The 14,906-nt window shown below is 42.0% G+C and overlaps 1 protein-coding gene across 11 annotated transcripts in view; it reads left to right on the top strand.

Annotated features, from left to right (window-relative positions):
* Positions 1-2,668: 2,668 nt before the first annotated feature.
* Positions 2,669-14,906, top strand: part of RHOT1 (ras homolog family member T1) — a 54,564-nt gene continuing 42,326 nt past the window's right edge. For 2 of the 11 annotated variants that reach the window (XM_032457692.1, XM_032457696.1), the window contains exon 1: positions 2,672-2,946. In XM_032457692.1, the coding sequence (XP_032313583.1) occupies positions 2,871-2,946 (76 nt within the window). In that variant the 5' untranslated portion in view covers positions 2,672-2,870. Of the gene's footprint in view, positions 2,947-3,210; positions 3,303-10,520; positions 10,693-14,906 lie in introns of those variants that run through there. The other 9 variants (XM_032457700.1, XM_032457699.1, XM_032457691.1 and 6 more) reach the window with 9 other exon arrangements.

Genomic DNA, 14,906 nt, shown 5'->3' on the forward strand with positions numbered 1-14,906 from the left:
AATAGCCCTGTGAGCTAATGCCATTTGGCAGAATGGATTAACGTTTTTCAGAGAGGTTGTGTTACTTGTGCAATGTTGCACAGCTGGCAAAGTATTAGAGGTGGACCCCAGAGACCATGACATTAGGGAATTCAGGCCACCTGGGGGCAAGAAGGTCTGAGCAGCTTCTGAATATCAATTATCTCTTAACTGAGGGTATTTGTTTTACAATATGTATCTAAAGGAGCTTGAGAAAATTAAAAAGGAAACTGGATGCAACTTCATTAACAGATGAGTCTCTTGTCTGGCAAAATGTCCTTTCAGTATGGTTAATCATCATCAAATGCCTTTTAACAGTAATTGTGCTGAGTGGTGTATCTTCTGGCCAAATCAAGTAAACAGAAACCATGTCCTCTAGAGACCAATACATGTGACTATGCAGAGGACATGGATGATTGACCAATGAGCCAAGAACAAGTGCATTTAAAGGCACGATTAAAGATATACTCCATGTCAAAGCATTGGACTTTCCTGCTTCACCAGAGTAGTCTTGGCATGGAAAGGAGGAAGTCTTCCTGGAAGGAATGGGAAACAAAAGTGAAGATGGATGCCACTTTGGGTTTAATGTGAGAGACCAGAGATAGACGGGTCTAAAGAGTGGGACCCATGCCAACCCGTCTTACTTGGCTTCCTGCCCAGGACTATGTCTAACGCACCAATCGGAGACCAGCCTCTTGTTCCACCCAATGTCAGTCATTTAGCACACACTCTATCTTCTACGCAGCAGGCCAGCCCACTGTCCCTGGGTGTTCCACTGTCCTAAGACTCAGAGAGAACTGTGTTACAGGTTCCTTCTTTGATAGGCATAAAAGATGGATCCTCTTATCTCCTGGCAAAAGTACTTTTCTGATACCTCCCAGTGTCTCCTGCACACTGAAGAGGCATGAAGTCTGTCTTGCGAAGGTAGACCACCTTCCCAGCATCCTAGAGGAAAATTCCACTAGTGTCTTCTAGATACCAAACTGTCCTCTTGGCTTTATCCGATCTACTTCATATACAGTAATCAATCTGTAATAAATTCCAGCAGTAAATTCCACTGCCAACAACTCCATTCTCTGGCTTGTTTTGCTGCAGGATGTGTCATCGTGTGGCTCTGTCCTCAGGCTCAGAGAGGTGTCTGGCAGTCACTTCTCTCACAACTTATTTATCCAATGTTTGTATATAACTGACTACATAGCAGGCACTATTCCAAGACTTTTCCTGTTATAGCAACTCATTTAATCTTTATAACAATCCCATGAGGCGTTATTCCCATTTGGCAGATGGGGCTTAGTGATATTAAGCTATGTGTCTGATGACACACAGCTAGTCATTGGCAAAGCTGAGGCTCAGACTTAGGCAGGCCAACTCCAGAGTCCCTGCTTTTAATCACTGAACTGTGCGGTCTCCAGGAGAATTTCAGAGCAACTCCTGATGAAGGACTGTTAATGTGAGAAGGGCACAGAGCTCAAGGCAAGGCGGGAGGCCAGAGCTTCAGAAGTAAAGCTGATAGAGAGATGGAGAGGTGCTGTAAAGAGAAACCCACCTTGCAGGAGGTGCACTCTGGCCTGTCGGGCTCCCCCTCCCACATTAGTGGTCTTCTTTTGTACCAAACCATTACAGTGCTGGTTGTAAGTGCTTTCTGGATGTAGTCTTCCTTCAGCCCTTGAGTCTGGATTTTTAAGTCAGTTTTATTCATGAAAGAGGTTTGAAGCATTATCTCTGCAATGTCCCCACCCCCCACAAATAAACTCTTCTTCCTAACCCCTTCCTAACCCTATTCCCCATGTCAAAGCCTTTACCCAGCACTCATGTACAAAAATCCATTTTGTAATATTTAAGATAGAAAAAAAGACATAATGTGCACAGACAGCTTTTCCTTGTTTATTCTATTTATCATGTCCCACTGTGTGCCAAGCACCGTTTAAGCATTAGAGATACAGCAACAAGTTCCTTCAAATAGAGAGAGTCGCAGGAAATGAAGGTTATAACGTCAGAAAACTCAGTAACAGTTGATTATCTAGTGCCACCTGTATATCCAGCACTGCGCTGGGCAAGCCTATATAAAGAGACGTATCAGAAGACCCTACCTAAAGTAAACCACATAGAGAGGAAAAATCACTGGTTAGAAAGAAATGAGTCTGATTATATACATAGTGTAGAAACTAATCGCATTATTTAGAATCGTGTTTTATAAGCATCACAGATAAAAAGCAGCTAAGGTGGCGGGCTTTGGGTAGTGGAAAGGACTGGATCCTGGGAAGTAGTCATGTTTTTCTCAATCAAGCACTTTCTGAAGGCTATGTCCAATCAGGTGGGGGCAACTGTTGGAAACCAGGCTGCCTTCCTGGAGTTTTTCGTCCAGTGAGAATATTCCCGCCCTGGATCACACAGCCAAGTTCTAGCTATGTGACCTTGGACGAGGAACTTCTCCTGCTCCTATTTTGTAAAAGAAATAGGGTCAGACCAGCGAATCTGCCACTCCAATTCCTGGTCCAAATCCTATGCTTGACTGCCCTTTTCGGAGAAGAGTGGGCCAGACTCCCCGGAATTGCGCTGCCGCGAGCCTGACGGCGGGGGCGCAGCTCAGGCCCGGAGAGCGTTCGCGTTCCGAAGGCGCTTGTCCCTCGCGGCGCCCCGTCGGCCCCGCCGCCGCCGCCGCCCGCGGAGCCGGAGGAGGCGGAGCTGGCGCTGTCCCGGCTCTTGAGCGGGGAAGCAGCCGAGGGGGCGGCGCGGCGCGCCCGGGCGGTCGAGGCTCGGGCGGGGCGGCGGGGGAGGCTGGCAGGCGGCGCTGGCCGCGCGGGGAGAGCGGCGCCGCGGGCCGGGCGCTCCGGGAGACAGGAGTCCGCTCCATGCGTGCGGGCCGAGACCGGCCCCTGCGAGCCGCCGACATGAAAAAAGACGTGCGGATCCTCCTGGTGGGAGAACGTGAGTCCGCGCGCCGGGGCTGCCCCTGGCCACTGCAGCCCCTGCCCCTACCGCCCCGCTGTCCTCCCTCCGCATCCCCAGGCCTCCCAGGCCTCCCAGCCCCTTTGCTCTTCTCTTTCGGCTGCCCTCGACCTCTCAACCTCCCCTGGGCCCTCCTGAGACCTCCCTCCCCTCTCCCCCATCCTCTTCCCCAGCCGTGTCTCCATTAACCTCTGACCGCCCGGCCTCATCCCTCTGAAGATCCTCTGCTCCTTTTCTTCTTAGAATCCTTTCCTCCCGGGCCTCCGCGTTTCCGAGGCCGCCTCCTTTCAGACCCTGACGTCTTGCGTGGAGATTCCCTTGTCACTGCCAGGCAGGTGCTGAAACAGGCTGACTGACCAATTGGGATGGCGTGAAGTGGCTCCCGGGGAAGCTAGGGGGAGGGGTGCAGAACCGTTCGACTTGTGGGCAAGGTCAGGTGTCTGCTTGTTTTTGCGCTGGCGGTCTTCCCTCCCTCTAGGCATTGACTGTAAGGTGTGGAGCGATGTGGTTTTTAGTGATGCTTGCTCTTTGCATCGCAGTTAACTCCTGGTACACTTGACATTTCCTCAAAAATTTACTCTCAACTTCAAGTTATACAAGTGCTCAGTGAATGAATAATTATCTGGGGAGGGGCCTTTGCTTGAGAGAATTATTGCTACCCTAAAGCGTAATTTCCCCCATCTTTTAAAGCATTATTCCATAACTATTTGGTAATTAATTTAAAAATAACAGCAGGCACACGTGCGACCCAAACAGACACAACATATACATGTGAGATTCCCCCCTCTCCTCTCCAGATTCTTAGATTTCACTTTTTGAAGATGTAATAAAGGAGAAGCGTCTTCTCTTCACTGACTTGGGGACGGTACAGCAGGGATATCTTGGTATCATTGTGCAAGTTACATGACTCAGTTGGTAGGATTAAAATAAGAAGAGGGCTGGAGAGGATTGGATTGTTTGTTTTAATTCTCTGCCATTGCTGTTTTGAAGCTTCCTATTCTAAAGCCCATTGCATTCCAGATTAGCCCCTCCAGGTCCCTATAGTACACTCCCAAGGAAGAAACCTAACACATTATTACCCTCTTCTGTAGTGTTCTTTGATATTTCTGTGCGCTTGCTGTTGTAGAAATATTTCCTTTAGAATCAGAATTTAGACGTAAGCTTAGCCAGTCAGTTTACTTTTTGGTTTGCTAGTTGCGAATTTTAGTTTCAATCTATAATTACATGTATGTCTCAGTCTGTGTTTTGCATGGGCTTTCTTGACGAAGTTTAGGAAGATAATTCATGTTGATGCAGTGGGAGCAAGGTAGGGGATGTGAGTAGATGACCCGCTTAAAAAAAAATCCTTAACGGTATCATAAAATAGTTTTGTAGTATAGTTACTTTTATAGTAAATTTTTAAGAGCAAAAATTCTATGTTTTAGTTTTAGATTTGAACATAGGGAGCAGTTATACATAATCATTAGTCTGTAAAACATCTAAATTGAAATGCCATACATATGTATGATATATTTGTCAGCCTTAGGACATTTAAGCTGAAATGTTAACAGTATTACTTGTTGAGAAATACACAAAAGACTTAAAAATTTGTTGGAAAAATTATAAGCCATATTTTGCATAAATGAAAGCGGCTAATAGAATTGATAAGTGTATGTGAGTTTTTTGATAGGTAGAAACAGCACAAGAGAAAACGTTAGTTTTTGAGGAAGCCATTTTTCTTGAAGAGGGTGATACCAAAAACTTTAGGCCAACTACCATACACACTTTTTTTCACGTTTAAAAGTATTAAAAAGAGTTATACTTATTTGAAATATATTATTTTTAAAATTATTTCACTTATTTATTATCATGTTATTTAATTATTTTAGTTTGGTGGGGGTGAGGTAATTAGGTTCGTTTATTTTTAAAGGAGGTACTGGGGATTGAACCCAGGACCTCATGGATGCTAAACATGTGCTGTACCACTTGAGCTATATCTCCCCCCCCGAAATATATAATTTTAATTACTTACACTAAAGGCTGGTCTTCTGGGGGAGAATGTTTGAAGCATTATTTTTTGAGATTTAATGTAAATATCTGACAGCTGCTTAGCCTAGCCGTAGTGTTTGAAATGGTAGGTAAACATAGTGGGACCAAGATTATTTTAATACTGGTCTATCAGATGAAGACCAGTTGAAGATGACTGACTAAGGGAAATGGGAAAAGCAAAGAAAAAAGAGCATCACCTCTGGTATTGTTGTCAACCCTGTTCCTTCTCTGCCCTTCATTCAGTACATTTTATTGCTGTTAGTGTCTGCTCTGAATAACACGGCAGTGGCTTCATTCACTGAAGCTCCCAAATAGTTGTGAGTGGTTTCCACATTCTCTGGCTACACCTGTACTCTGGAGGTGAAGTGGACCTTTCCTTGGCCCATCCAGAATTTGATTCTGAGCCATCCAGGCTTTAATGCTGACTAGTTGCTTAAACATCTGTTGACTGCTTAGATCAGAAATTTTTAAGGTATTTATTTACAGAGAAAGCCTTATCTTAATTATTGTACATACTGAATACCATTCAGGCCAAATTAAAAGTCAATTACCAGTCTTTGAACAAAACAAAAATTTAAGAATCTTAAAAAAATGCAACTACATGAAACTTAGTTCTTTAGGTTATAAACTTTTCATGGTCAATTTTGTTGGCCAGAGTTTGTATTTTAACTAGATTTGCATTAGTTTGCTTTAAAATGTCCTTGTTATAAAAAGATTAGCATGAGCTTTATTACCCTTTTATCTAAATCATGTAGCTACATTGAAAGTACACAGGATAATTTTAGTGAAGTCTTGTTTTTAAATTAAATTGAGGTATATTTGTCTTCTGGTCAAATTCATTAAGAAAGTAGAACTGTTATCTTCCTTTACAATGAATCCTGTAGCTCTTAGCCGATTTGTCTAACTGCTTAATCATTGACACCTCTGCCAAGCTAGTTCAAGCTTTGGTTGGCCCTGGCCTAGACTTTTGTAATATTTCCTTAGCTGGTGTCCCTGCTTCTAATTTCGTCCATTCTCCATGTAGCAGACAAAGTCATCTTTAAAAAATATCTCAGATCCTGTTACCCATTTTTAAAATTCTCTGATGATTTCTGCATGCACTTAGAATAAAGGCCAAACTGTTTAATGCAGGCCTCCAAAGTCCTTCACAACCTGGCCCTCGCTTCACTCTTTACTGCTCTCTCCTTCACTGTTTTCTCTATGAGAAGGCCCTGACCCAGGCATTATCCCTGCTCTCCTGCGTATTTGTTCACTTGTTTGTGGGGTTATTTGTTTTGTTTTTTGTCTGTTGCTTGGGCTAGAAAGTAAGCTTCATGAGGACAGGGGATTTATCTTGTTTATTGCCAAATCGCCAGGGCCTAGAATAGGCCTGGCACAAAGTAGGAGCTCAGATAGTTGTTGAAAAAATAAGTTCAAGCTAGTTTAGTTTATTTAGACTTTCCTGTGTTCTGGCAGTAAAGTAAGCCAGTGACTTACAATGGCAATGTCATGTCTGTTTTGTGTCTGGCAGCCAGGAATTACAGTCCTTGCCAAAAGAGGTCAGCTTCTCCTTGAAACACCAGAGGCCATTTGAGAAGTTTGAAGGAGTGAGGGAAAGATTCTTTGGGTATAAGCTAGGTCTAAGAGTCACAGAGACCTCAGGAATAAGGTAGCGTTTACTTTAGAGAAAAACTTTCTGTGGTCCTTTTAGACCCATACTGTTCTCCATTCTGGTCTTTGTTAGAATGGCATATGAAGATTGAGCTGCTCCAGTTTCAGTTACACTGTGTTGAGTACCTGGGGGATAGGTGCTCAACACGGTGTGGTACCTGTTATCACCTGGGTGATTGGCCGCAAAGGCCCATTCTGCACAGTCTGTTCTGTTCATACAGAGTCTCTTCTACGTCATCCTGCATATGTGCTGAGACTTGGCCTCTCCTGTCTTGTTTGCTCCTCTGGCACAGTTGGGCACTAGTGTTGGTATAGTCTGAAGGAGAGGGGTAGTCCATGCATTTGTCCTTCTGCAGTCCACATTGTCTGCATATGGTCGATGAAATTTTCCTTTGGAACCATGCTCAGCCATTTCCCCCAATGCTGAAGTTTTCCAGTTAAAAATATAACTTCATGGTCACTCTCCTCCTCCCTGAGTATTCTACTTAGAATAACTTAGGAAGAGCCAACAGGGCTTCTTAATAAATAAGCAGATAAAAATGAGGAGTAGGTCCCTTTGCCGCTTGAAGCACGGGCTATTTGTTATCAAGAAAAATAGCCAATATGGCTGGTAGGGTGGTAATTGGAACCAGAGAATGTTACTTCCACTTCATGAATATGAGGAATTTGCTGTCGTTTAGAAGTAGATGTTCAAAAGATGTGATGAAAAGACAAAGAAATTTTTAGGCTGGATACATCTTGATAATTTGTTCTATAGTGATGAATTCTGTTCCCCATGGATGACCTACTTAGAAGCATGGAGTTTCAGACAGAACTGAAGCATGTTGTGTTGAACTGAATCAGGTGGCCTTGTGTCCTTGGGGATAATTGTGGCCATGCTTTTTGTTTTTGTAAATCAATTCAGTATTTCTTAGGCAGAATAGAGGAAGTGGAGACCATCAGATGGCTGGCTAACGAAGGATAATTTTTTTGTCCTTTGTTAGGACATTTAATTTATGTTTATATTAAAATATGAAAGCGAATATACGTATGTATATGCATGACTGGGACATTGTGCTGTACACCAGAGATAGACAGGCTGTAATTGACTGTACTTCAATTAGAAAAAATAATATGTATATTTATGTTAATACTTATGTTTATTGTTATAAAGTCATACTATATAAAGTATACTATGTATTATATTTATATTAAATATAAAATTTAATTGGTACAATAATTAGAGAAGAGCTTGGGATGTTGTTCTTTTATGAAGATAATTTTTATTTTCTGGAGCAGTTATAAATATGTAGTATTTATATTCTTATCTGCCGTTGTTATAAGGGACATTTTTGATTGTAGGCGTAATTAAATTGTTTTAAATTTTTAATAATCTAAAAATGTTTTCTTATCTTCAAGGCACTCATTTATTTCTCGGTTAAAATTAGCTTAAAAGTGGCCTATTTTAACTTTAATTTTAAGCCTACTGCTTAAAATTATTTCTTTGATAATCTCACTGAATGTTAGGTGGTAGGCCTTAAGGGAAGCAAAAAAGCCCCAGTTTGGATTCACCAAAGCATTTTGAAACTACATCACATCTGTATAATCCTTCATTAGTTAAAGCAGCCATTGTCCCACTGCTCTTCCAGAAGGAAGCCCAAAGTGATCCTACTGAAAACGTGCTCATTTTCTCTCACATTCACTGTAATTTCTCTCTCTGGCTCTAATTTTGAACTTGTTTTTAAAAAGGAAGTCACTGTCAGATTTTTATGTGGAAGAAGTTTATGTTCTTTGATTTTTTTTTTTGAAAGGCTTTTTCTTTCACAATTCAGAAACTACATGGAATTGCTATATTGTAGTGAGTGCTAAACTGCCTCAGACTCTTTAACAGATGTGGCAGGATGGGAATGAATAAATGAAAATGGCACACTCGGAAAGGTAGTATCCATGCGAATAAATGGATCATTCCCAGTCTTTGGTACCACTGTCTTTATGTCTGTATGATCAGGCGTAAGTACCGCTCTCTAATGGTCGCAGTCTTGACAGTGCCTGCTCTCTTCCAGGCTGTCTCCTTGCCTCTCAGGCCTGCCCTGCTGGAATGGAGCTGGAGGCAGGTCTGCGCTCTGGCAGGAGCCACTGCTGCCCAGGTAGCCAGAACTGCCCTGAGGAGCTGAGCTGTGAAGAAATCTGAATTTCCTCCGAAATTTGGTCTTTCTGTTCTGAAAATATCATTGGGGATACAGAGGATCCATGGGAAAAGCAGAAAGGGAGTATGACCAGGAAAAGCATTGTTCTAATAAGTTTTAAGGAGCGAGATGAGGAAGAATGGGTGCATTTTAAGGGTTATGGAGGGGGGGGGAGCTCTAAGGATGATATAGAGCACCTGTTGAAGACCTGAATTTTGCTAAGGGATCTGGAGTGATGGTGATTAAGGAAAAACAAGTCTTTTGCTTTCTTGAAACTAGTAGACCTTTTAATGTTGTTGATGGACTTAATTTTGATAATTTTCTTTAACATTTTGAGCTATGGATTAAAAGGTAGGTTTTGCAGCGGAGGGCATAGCTGAGTGGTAGAGTACAGGCCTAGCATGCAGGAGGTCCTGGGTTCAATCCCCAGTACCTCCATTAAAACCAGTAAATAAGTAAACATAATTACCTCCCCCCAAAACAAACAAAATTTTTAAAAGTAGGTTTCTTCTGAAACCAGTGAGGGCCTTGGTGTGATGGGATCCAAACAAAATTTTTAAGAAGTAATTCTGACAAGGGGATTCTGGCAATCAAGGTCTTAAGGGTATTAAGGTAGGCAAATTTCTCAAGGACCGAGTGGGACTTATTTTTCTTTTAGTTACCACAGAGCATCTGAGTTATTGAGTATCTGATTCATTTTTCCCATTCCTAACATAGTAGATCAAGTATAACCATGTAGACACGTACAGTTGACCTTTGAACAACACGGGTTTGAACTGTGCAGGTCCACTTATCCACAGATTTTTTTCAATAGTAAATACTACAGTACTACCAGGGCTGTGGAACCATGGATACAGAGGCCCCACTGATACAGAGGCCGACTCTAAGGTATACTAGGATTTTCAACTGTGTGGAGGGTCAGCACCCCTAAACTCCACGTCGTTCAAGGTCAACTGCATAAGGTATTCAGGATAGTTCTTCAGAAATGGAAAAGTTTCTGGGGACGTCTGTGCCGGTGGTAGTTGTGGGATTTTTGGAGACCCTTGAGGGGAAAAGAAGACGTCTCTCTTGGGGCCAGAAAGACCCAGAAGTTCAAAGATGACGGGAATTGTACAGATGTTGGATTTTCTAAAAGTTTTGTTGTTTTAAGTACCTGGGAGGTATACTACTATTAAAATAAGTTGCACAAAGTACAAGGCCCATGGAACTTGAGCGGACTTCATGCAGAGGCCTTCTCCTGTCTGGTGATCCACGGAGATGTCTGTTGTGTGTTACTCGTCTTAAATCAGGCATCACCACTCTTTGCAAGGAACCTTATTAGGGCTGTCTCCCAAATGTGTTCTTGCTCTGCAGCATCTGTTGCTAAGAATAAAAAGTAGACAGGAGGTCCAAGTTCTAGGTTCCCTGGTGTGGAATAAGGACGGTGGCTTGGCTTATTTTAAAATGGCTACAGTTGACCTTTGAACAACACAGGGGTTAGGGGCACCCATCGCCATGCGGTTGAATATCTGCGTATAACTTCTAGTCAACCCTCTGTATACCGGGTTCCTGCATATCTGTGGTTCCACGTCGCAGATCTGTAGATGGTGCAGTACTGTAGTATGTGCTGTTGGAAAAAAAGGTTAGAGTGGACCCTTGCAGTTCAAACCTGTGTTGCTCAAGGCTCAGCTGTATTTTTCCTCCATTGTGTGTAATCATGTGTGGAATTAGGATGGACTACTGTCGATGTTGAGATGAATACTAACTTGAGCTGGCCGAAGGTTTAGAATTGCTGGAGCCCTAAATAAGGCCACGAGGAAAGAAGTCATTTAAGGAAAAATGTTATGAAATGCGGAATGTAAATCAGCAAGTTCTGGAAACTCCTGGACCCCATATTGGCTTGGTGAGTCCCACTTTGTTCTTATATATGAATGTTCCTGCCAGATCACTTTCCCACACATAGTTAAAACATAACGGATACAATTTGGGGGGCTGCCTGCCATTTCTAGGGTACTATAGGAAAAGTTACCTAATGTAATGTGCACTTTTTTGTCTGTTTTGTCTGCTTTCTAGGCGTGCTGCATGATAGTTTAGATAGTTTAGATTAATGATAGAACATAAGCATTGATAGCATTTAGTCCAATTTGTTTTTTTTAAACTGATGGGAAAATTGAGGCCCAGAGAGAGTCAATGACTACTCATGATCTTGCTGTTAATCACAAACCTGGTTCCCAAATTCAAAATTTCTGGCCCATTCCGGTGCTCACTTAACTCCTTTAATTCAAACTCTTCCTCCTCCTCCTCATAACAACTAGTACCATTTGTGTATTGAATGTGTGCTAGGTATTGTCCCAGGCATTATACATCTGTCATCTTAATCCTCTTACCAGTTCTGTAAAGCTGTTTAGCACCGTGTTTTGTAGATGAACAAAGCGCTTCGTGACTTGTCTGAGAAAACACAGCTAGTAAGTGCTACAATGAAGATTTCAGTCCAGTTCTGTCTGATTCCAAAGCCTGTATTCTTTTTTTTTTTCTTTGTGGGGGTGATATATTTATATAAAGCGTGTAAAGAATTAGTTAACAAGTATGCATCACCCAGCTTAATAAATAAAACATTACCAATCAGTTGAACCCCCCCCCCACCCCATTGCGTTTCCCTCTCTTTCCCTCAAAAGTAACCACCCACTTTCCTGAATTTCAAATCTGTTCTCTGAGCCACTAAGCTCCACTCAGTGCATTAAGCACTCAGAGCATTTGCTAGGAACTGGGGATTCAACAGTGAACAAGAAAGACATGTTCCCTGCCCTTGTGGAGTTTCCTGTGGGTAAAAGTGAAATACTAAGCCCTTAGTCTTTCTGGAGATACTCAGTAGCTGGTAGAAAATGTCAGGTTTTTAAAATGTCAGGAGATCGCTGATAACATGCTGGGAGGTTGCCTAGATGTCTTTGCTGATGATTCATTTTTTTCCTCCTAGGGAGCGTAGGTTTAAGTATAGGTTTCTTTTACGAGCTTTTTGATTTCCTGCTATGTTTAGAGACTTCTGGGAGAAGGAAATATTCCCTTCTCTTCCTGCCCTTCCCTGTGTCCCCTTCCCTTTTTTACACAGAGTGATTGAACATAGCACATGATCCGTACCTCTTCTATTGCTATTTTATCTACCTTGTTTTATACATTTTCCGTAACATCCCCACATAGTATCTAAGACCAAACTTCATACGTAGAAGACAGTCGGGTAAATGCTTATCAAATGAACTCAATAGGAGTCTGCATAGGAAAGATGGGTCATTAGAAGCAGAAGTTAACACTCTGTGTGTTTTTCTAATATTTTTCCTGGTTTGGTCCAGGCAGGGGATGTCTGTGTCTGAGTGGAATTGTACTCTTGGATAGAGTGTCTGTTACAGTGTTTCTCCATTTTTTTGAGCCATAACTTCTTTTTATAAATACAAAACTGACATGCCCTCTGCATTCTGACAATTTTCTAACACTGATTAGGTGTCTTACAATTCAGTTTTGACCCTGGGTTAGCATCAGATCCCGCAAGTTAAAGGGCAAGGTCCTCAACAAGATTACTACTTTTACTTTCTAGACACCAGCTGCAAAGTGGGGTCCCCAGGCTACCCACACTTCTTCCTGGCTAACTACAAATTAAGGGCTTCCCACAACACCTTAGGTTCAGTAATTCACTAAAATGATTCACAGAACTCAGGAAAGTGCTGTACTTACGATTACACAAATGAACAGCCGGATGAAGAGACACACAGGGCAAGGTCTCTAAGGGTTCTGAGCTCAGGAGCTTCTGTTCCTGTGGAGTCAAGGTGCACCACCTTCCTGGTACATCGATACGTTCACCAACCAGGAGGTTCCCCTGAGCTTTGATGTCCCAAGATTTCATAGAGGTTTCATTAGGTGGACACAGTTGATTAAGTCATTGGCCATATGATTACACTTAATCTCTAGCAACCCAACCCCCACCTCCCCAGAGGTTTTTGAGTGGGTCTGAAAGTTCCAACCCCCTAATCACATGGTGGTTTTTTCTGGCAACCAACCCCTAATCTGAAGCTGTCTAGGCTCTCCACTCCTAATGAAGGTGTTATTAGGATAAACTGAAGTTTGGTTGAAATAGGACATAACAAAGGACACTCCCTTCACTCAGGAAATTCCAAGGGATTTTTGAAACTCTGTGCCAGAAACTGGGCATGAAGACCAGATATATTCTTTATTACATCACACCTTCTTTTAATGTTTGAAATTTCAACATTAACTATTTTTTACTAAAAAGAAATTGAGCAAAGTAATTTTAGAATTTTGTTGATTGCCTCAGCAGCTACCTACTATCCAAAGCTCTTCAGTTGCTGTCAAGAAAAGCTTTGAATGGGAGAGTTCCAGAAGCTGCAAGAGGTGGGCTAATTTCCCACATGGCAGTGCTGCTGTGCTTGGGCAAGGTGAACTCAAGTCATGTAGTTCCGCCTGGTTGATGTGCTAGAGGTTCTTCTCCCTTTCATATAAAATTGGAAAATTCTATTCATGGTTCAAGTGTCTTCAAATATCTGGTATTGTGTTAATGCAGACTCATACGTATTAAGTATGTACCTTATATTCTTAACAGTTTGGTGTAAGTTACATGGCGCAGGAGTGGTTCAGAGGAGGGCGAAGGCTGTAGTAGCCCCGGGATGTCTTTAGGAATGAGGTAGGGTTTCAGCTGTGCTTGAGAGATGGTAAATATTTGGTAAAGTAGACGGGAGCGAGGGGATATTTTAGATGAAGAAAACTGTGTGAGGGGGTCAGGATTCATCATGGCTTGCTTGTGCTTATACAGAGCAGAATGGTCTTACTTGAGCAAATTGCGTATGTGGGGAGTAGTGGGAAAGATGAACTGGGGTTAAATTTGTATGATTTTCAAAGGCCAGTGGAATAGTTTCACTTTGATATGGTGTAAGTAGTTGAGAGTCAAGGATGGCTTTTGATCAGTTAAGTTAGGAAATGAAAAGAATGTGTAAAAAGATGGACTAGCGTTTGTGTTGCTGAAGGTGAGTGGGAAGGAGAGACATTGTCGCCCTTCTGCTGTGATGCACCGAGGACACAACACTTCAGGGGTATTCCCACCAAAAATGCAAAACTTAAAGTTAGTCGTGGGATAACATCATAGAAGCCCAGTTGAGAGAGATTTTACAAAATAAAAGGCTTGTATTCTTCAAAAATGTTAACGTGAAAGATAAATATTGAAGAATGCTTCAGATTAAAGGAGACTAAAGAACATGACAGCTAAATGCAACATTTGACCCTGGACAGAAAAAAAGAAGATTTTTCTTTTCCATGAAAAGTAATAGTGGGACAATTGGTGAGATGTGAAATAAGGTCTGTAGATTACATAACTGTGTTGTTTTGGTGTTAATTTCCTGATCTTGACAATGCACTGTGGTTATGTAAGAGAATGATCTTGTGTCTAGGAAATGCATACTAGCGTGCTTAAGGGTAAAGGGACATCTGTCTGCAACTTACTTTCAAGTGATTTTTTAAAATTATATATGTATGTATATATAGAGAGAATAATAATGGAAATGTGGTGAAGTAGTAACATGTGGGGAATTTTGCAAAAAGATAGACATAACTCCCTTGTATCATTTTTGGAATTTTTCTCAAAGTCTGAAATTTTCTGAAAATAAATTTTTTAAAAATTGAGCCAGAGCTTCTGGATTAGTCACCAATGAATCAGGGGCTATTTTAATTAACTGACGTAGTTGTGTTTGCAATGCTTGCTGACTTTTGGGGGTCACCATTCCTTTTCTGTAGGACTAACTTGTGGTACCAATATTTTTTAAAGTATGGCATAAGAAAGAGAAAGAACACTGCTTAGCCATCAGGAGATGGGCTATTCTCTTAGGTCTACAGCTACTCCTTGAGCGAGGCCTCGAGAAAATTGCTGTCTGGGTGCCGGGCTCCTCACCTGAAATTTTTGTGGGGAGCTGGGTAAACTGACACTGATAACCAGGTTCTAGCAGTTCTGTGATGATGGGCCCTGGGTTCACTGGCCCAGAGAGTTGGTATGTTACTGTCAGCCACTCTTCCCACATATGTAGATTGAAGAGGTGGTGGGCAGAGCTGGAACCTGGGAACCAT

The sequence above is a fragment of the Camelus ferus genome, chromosome 16, assembly GCF_009834535.1.
Source record: "Camelus ferus isolate YT-003-E chromosome 16, BCGSAC_Cfer_1.0, whole genome shotgun sequence".
Taxonomy (NCBI): domain Eukaryota; kingdom Metazoa; phylum Chordata; class Mammalia; order Artiodactyla; family Camelidae; genus Camelus; species Camelus ferus.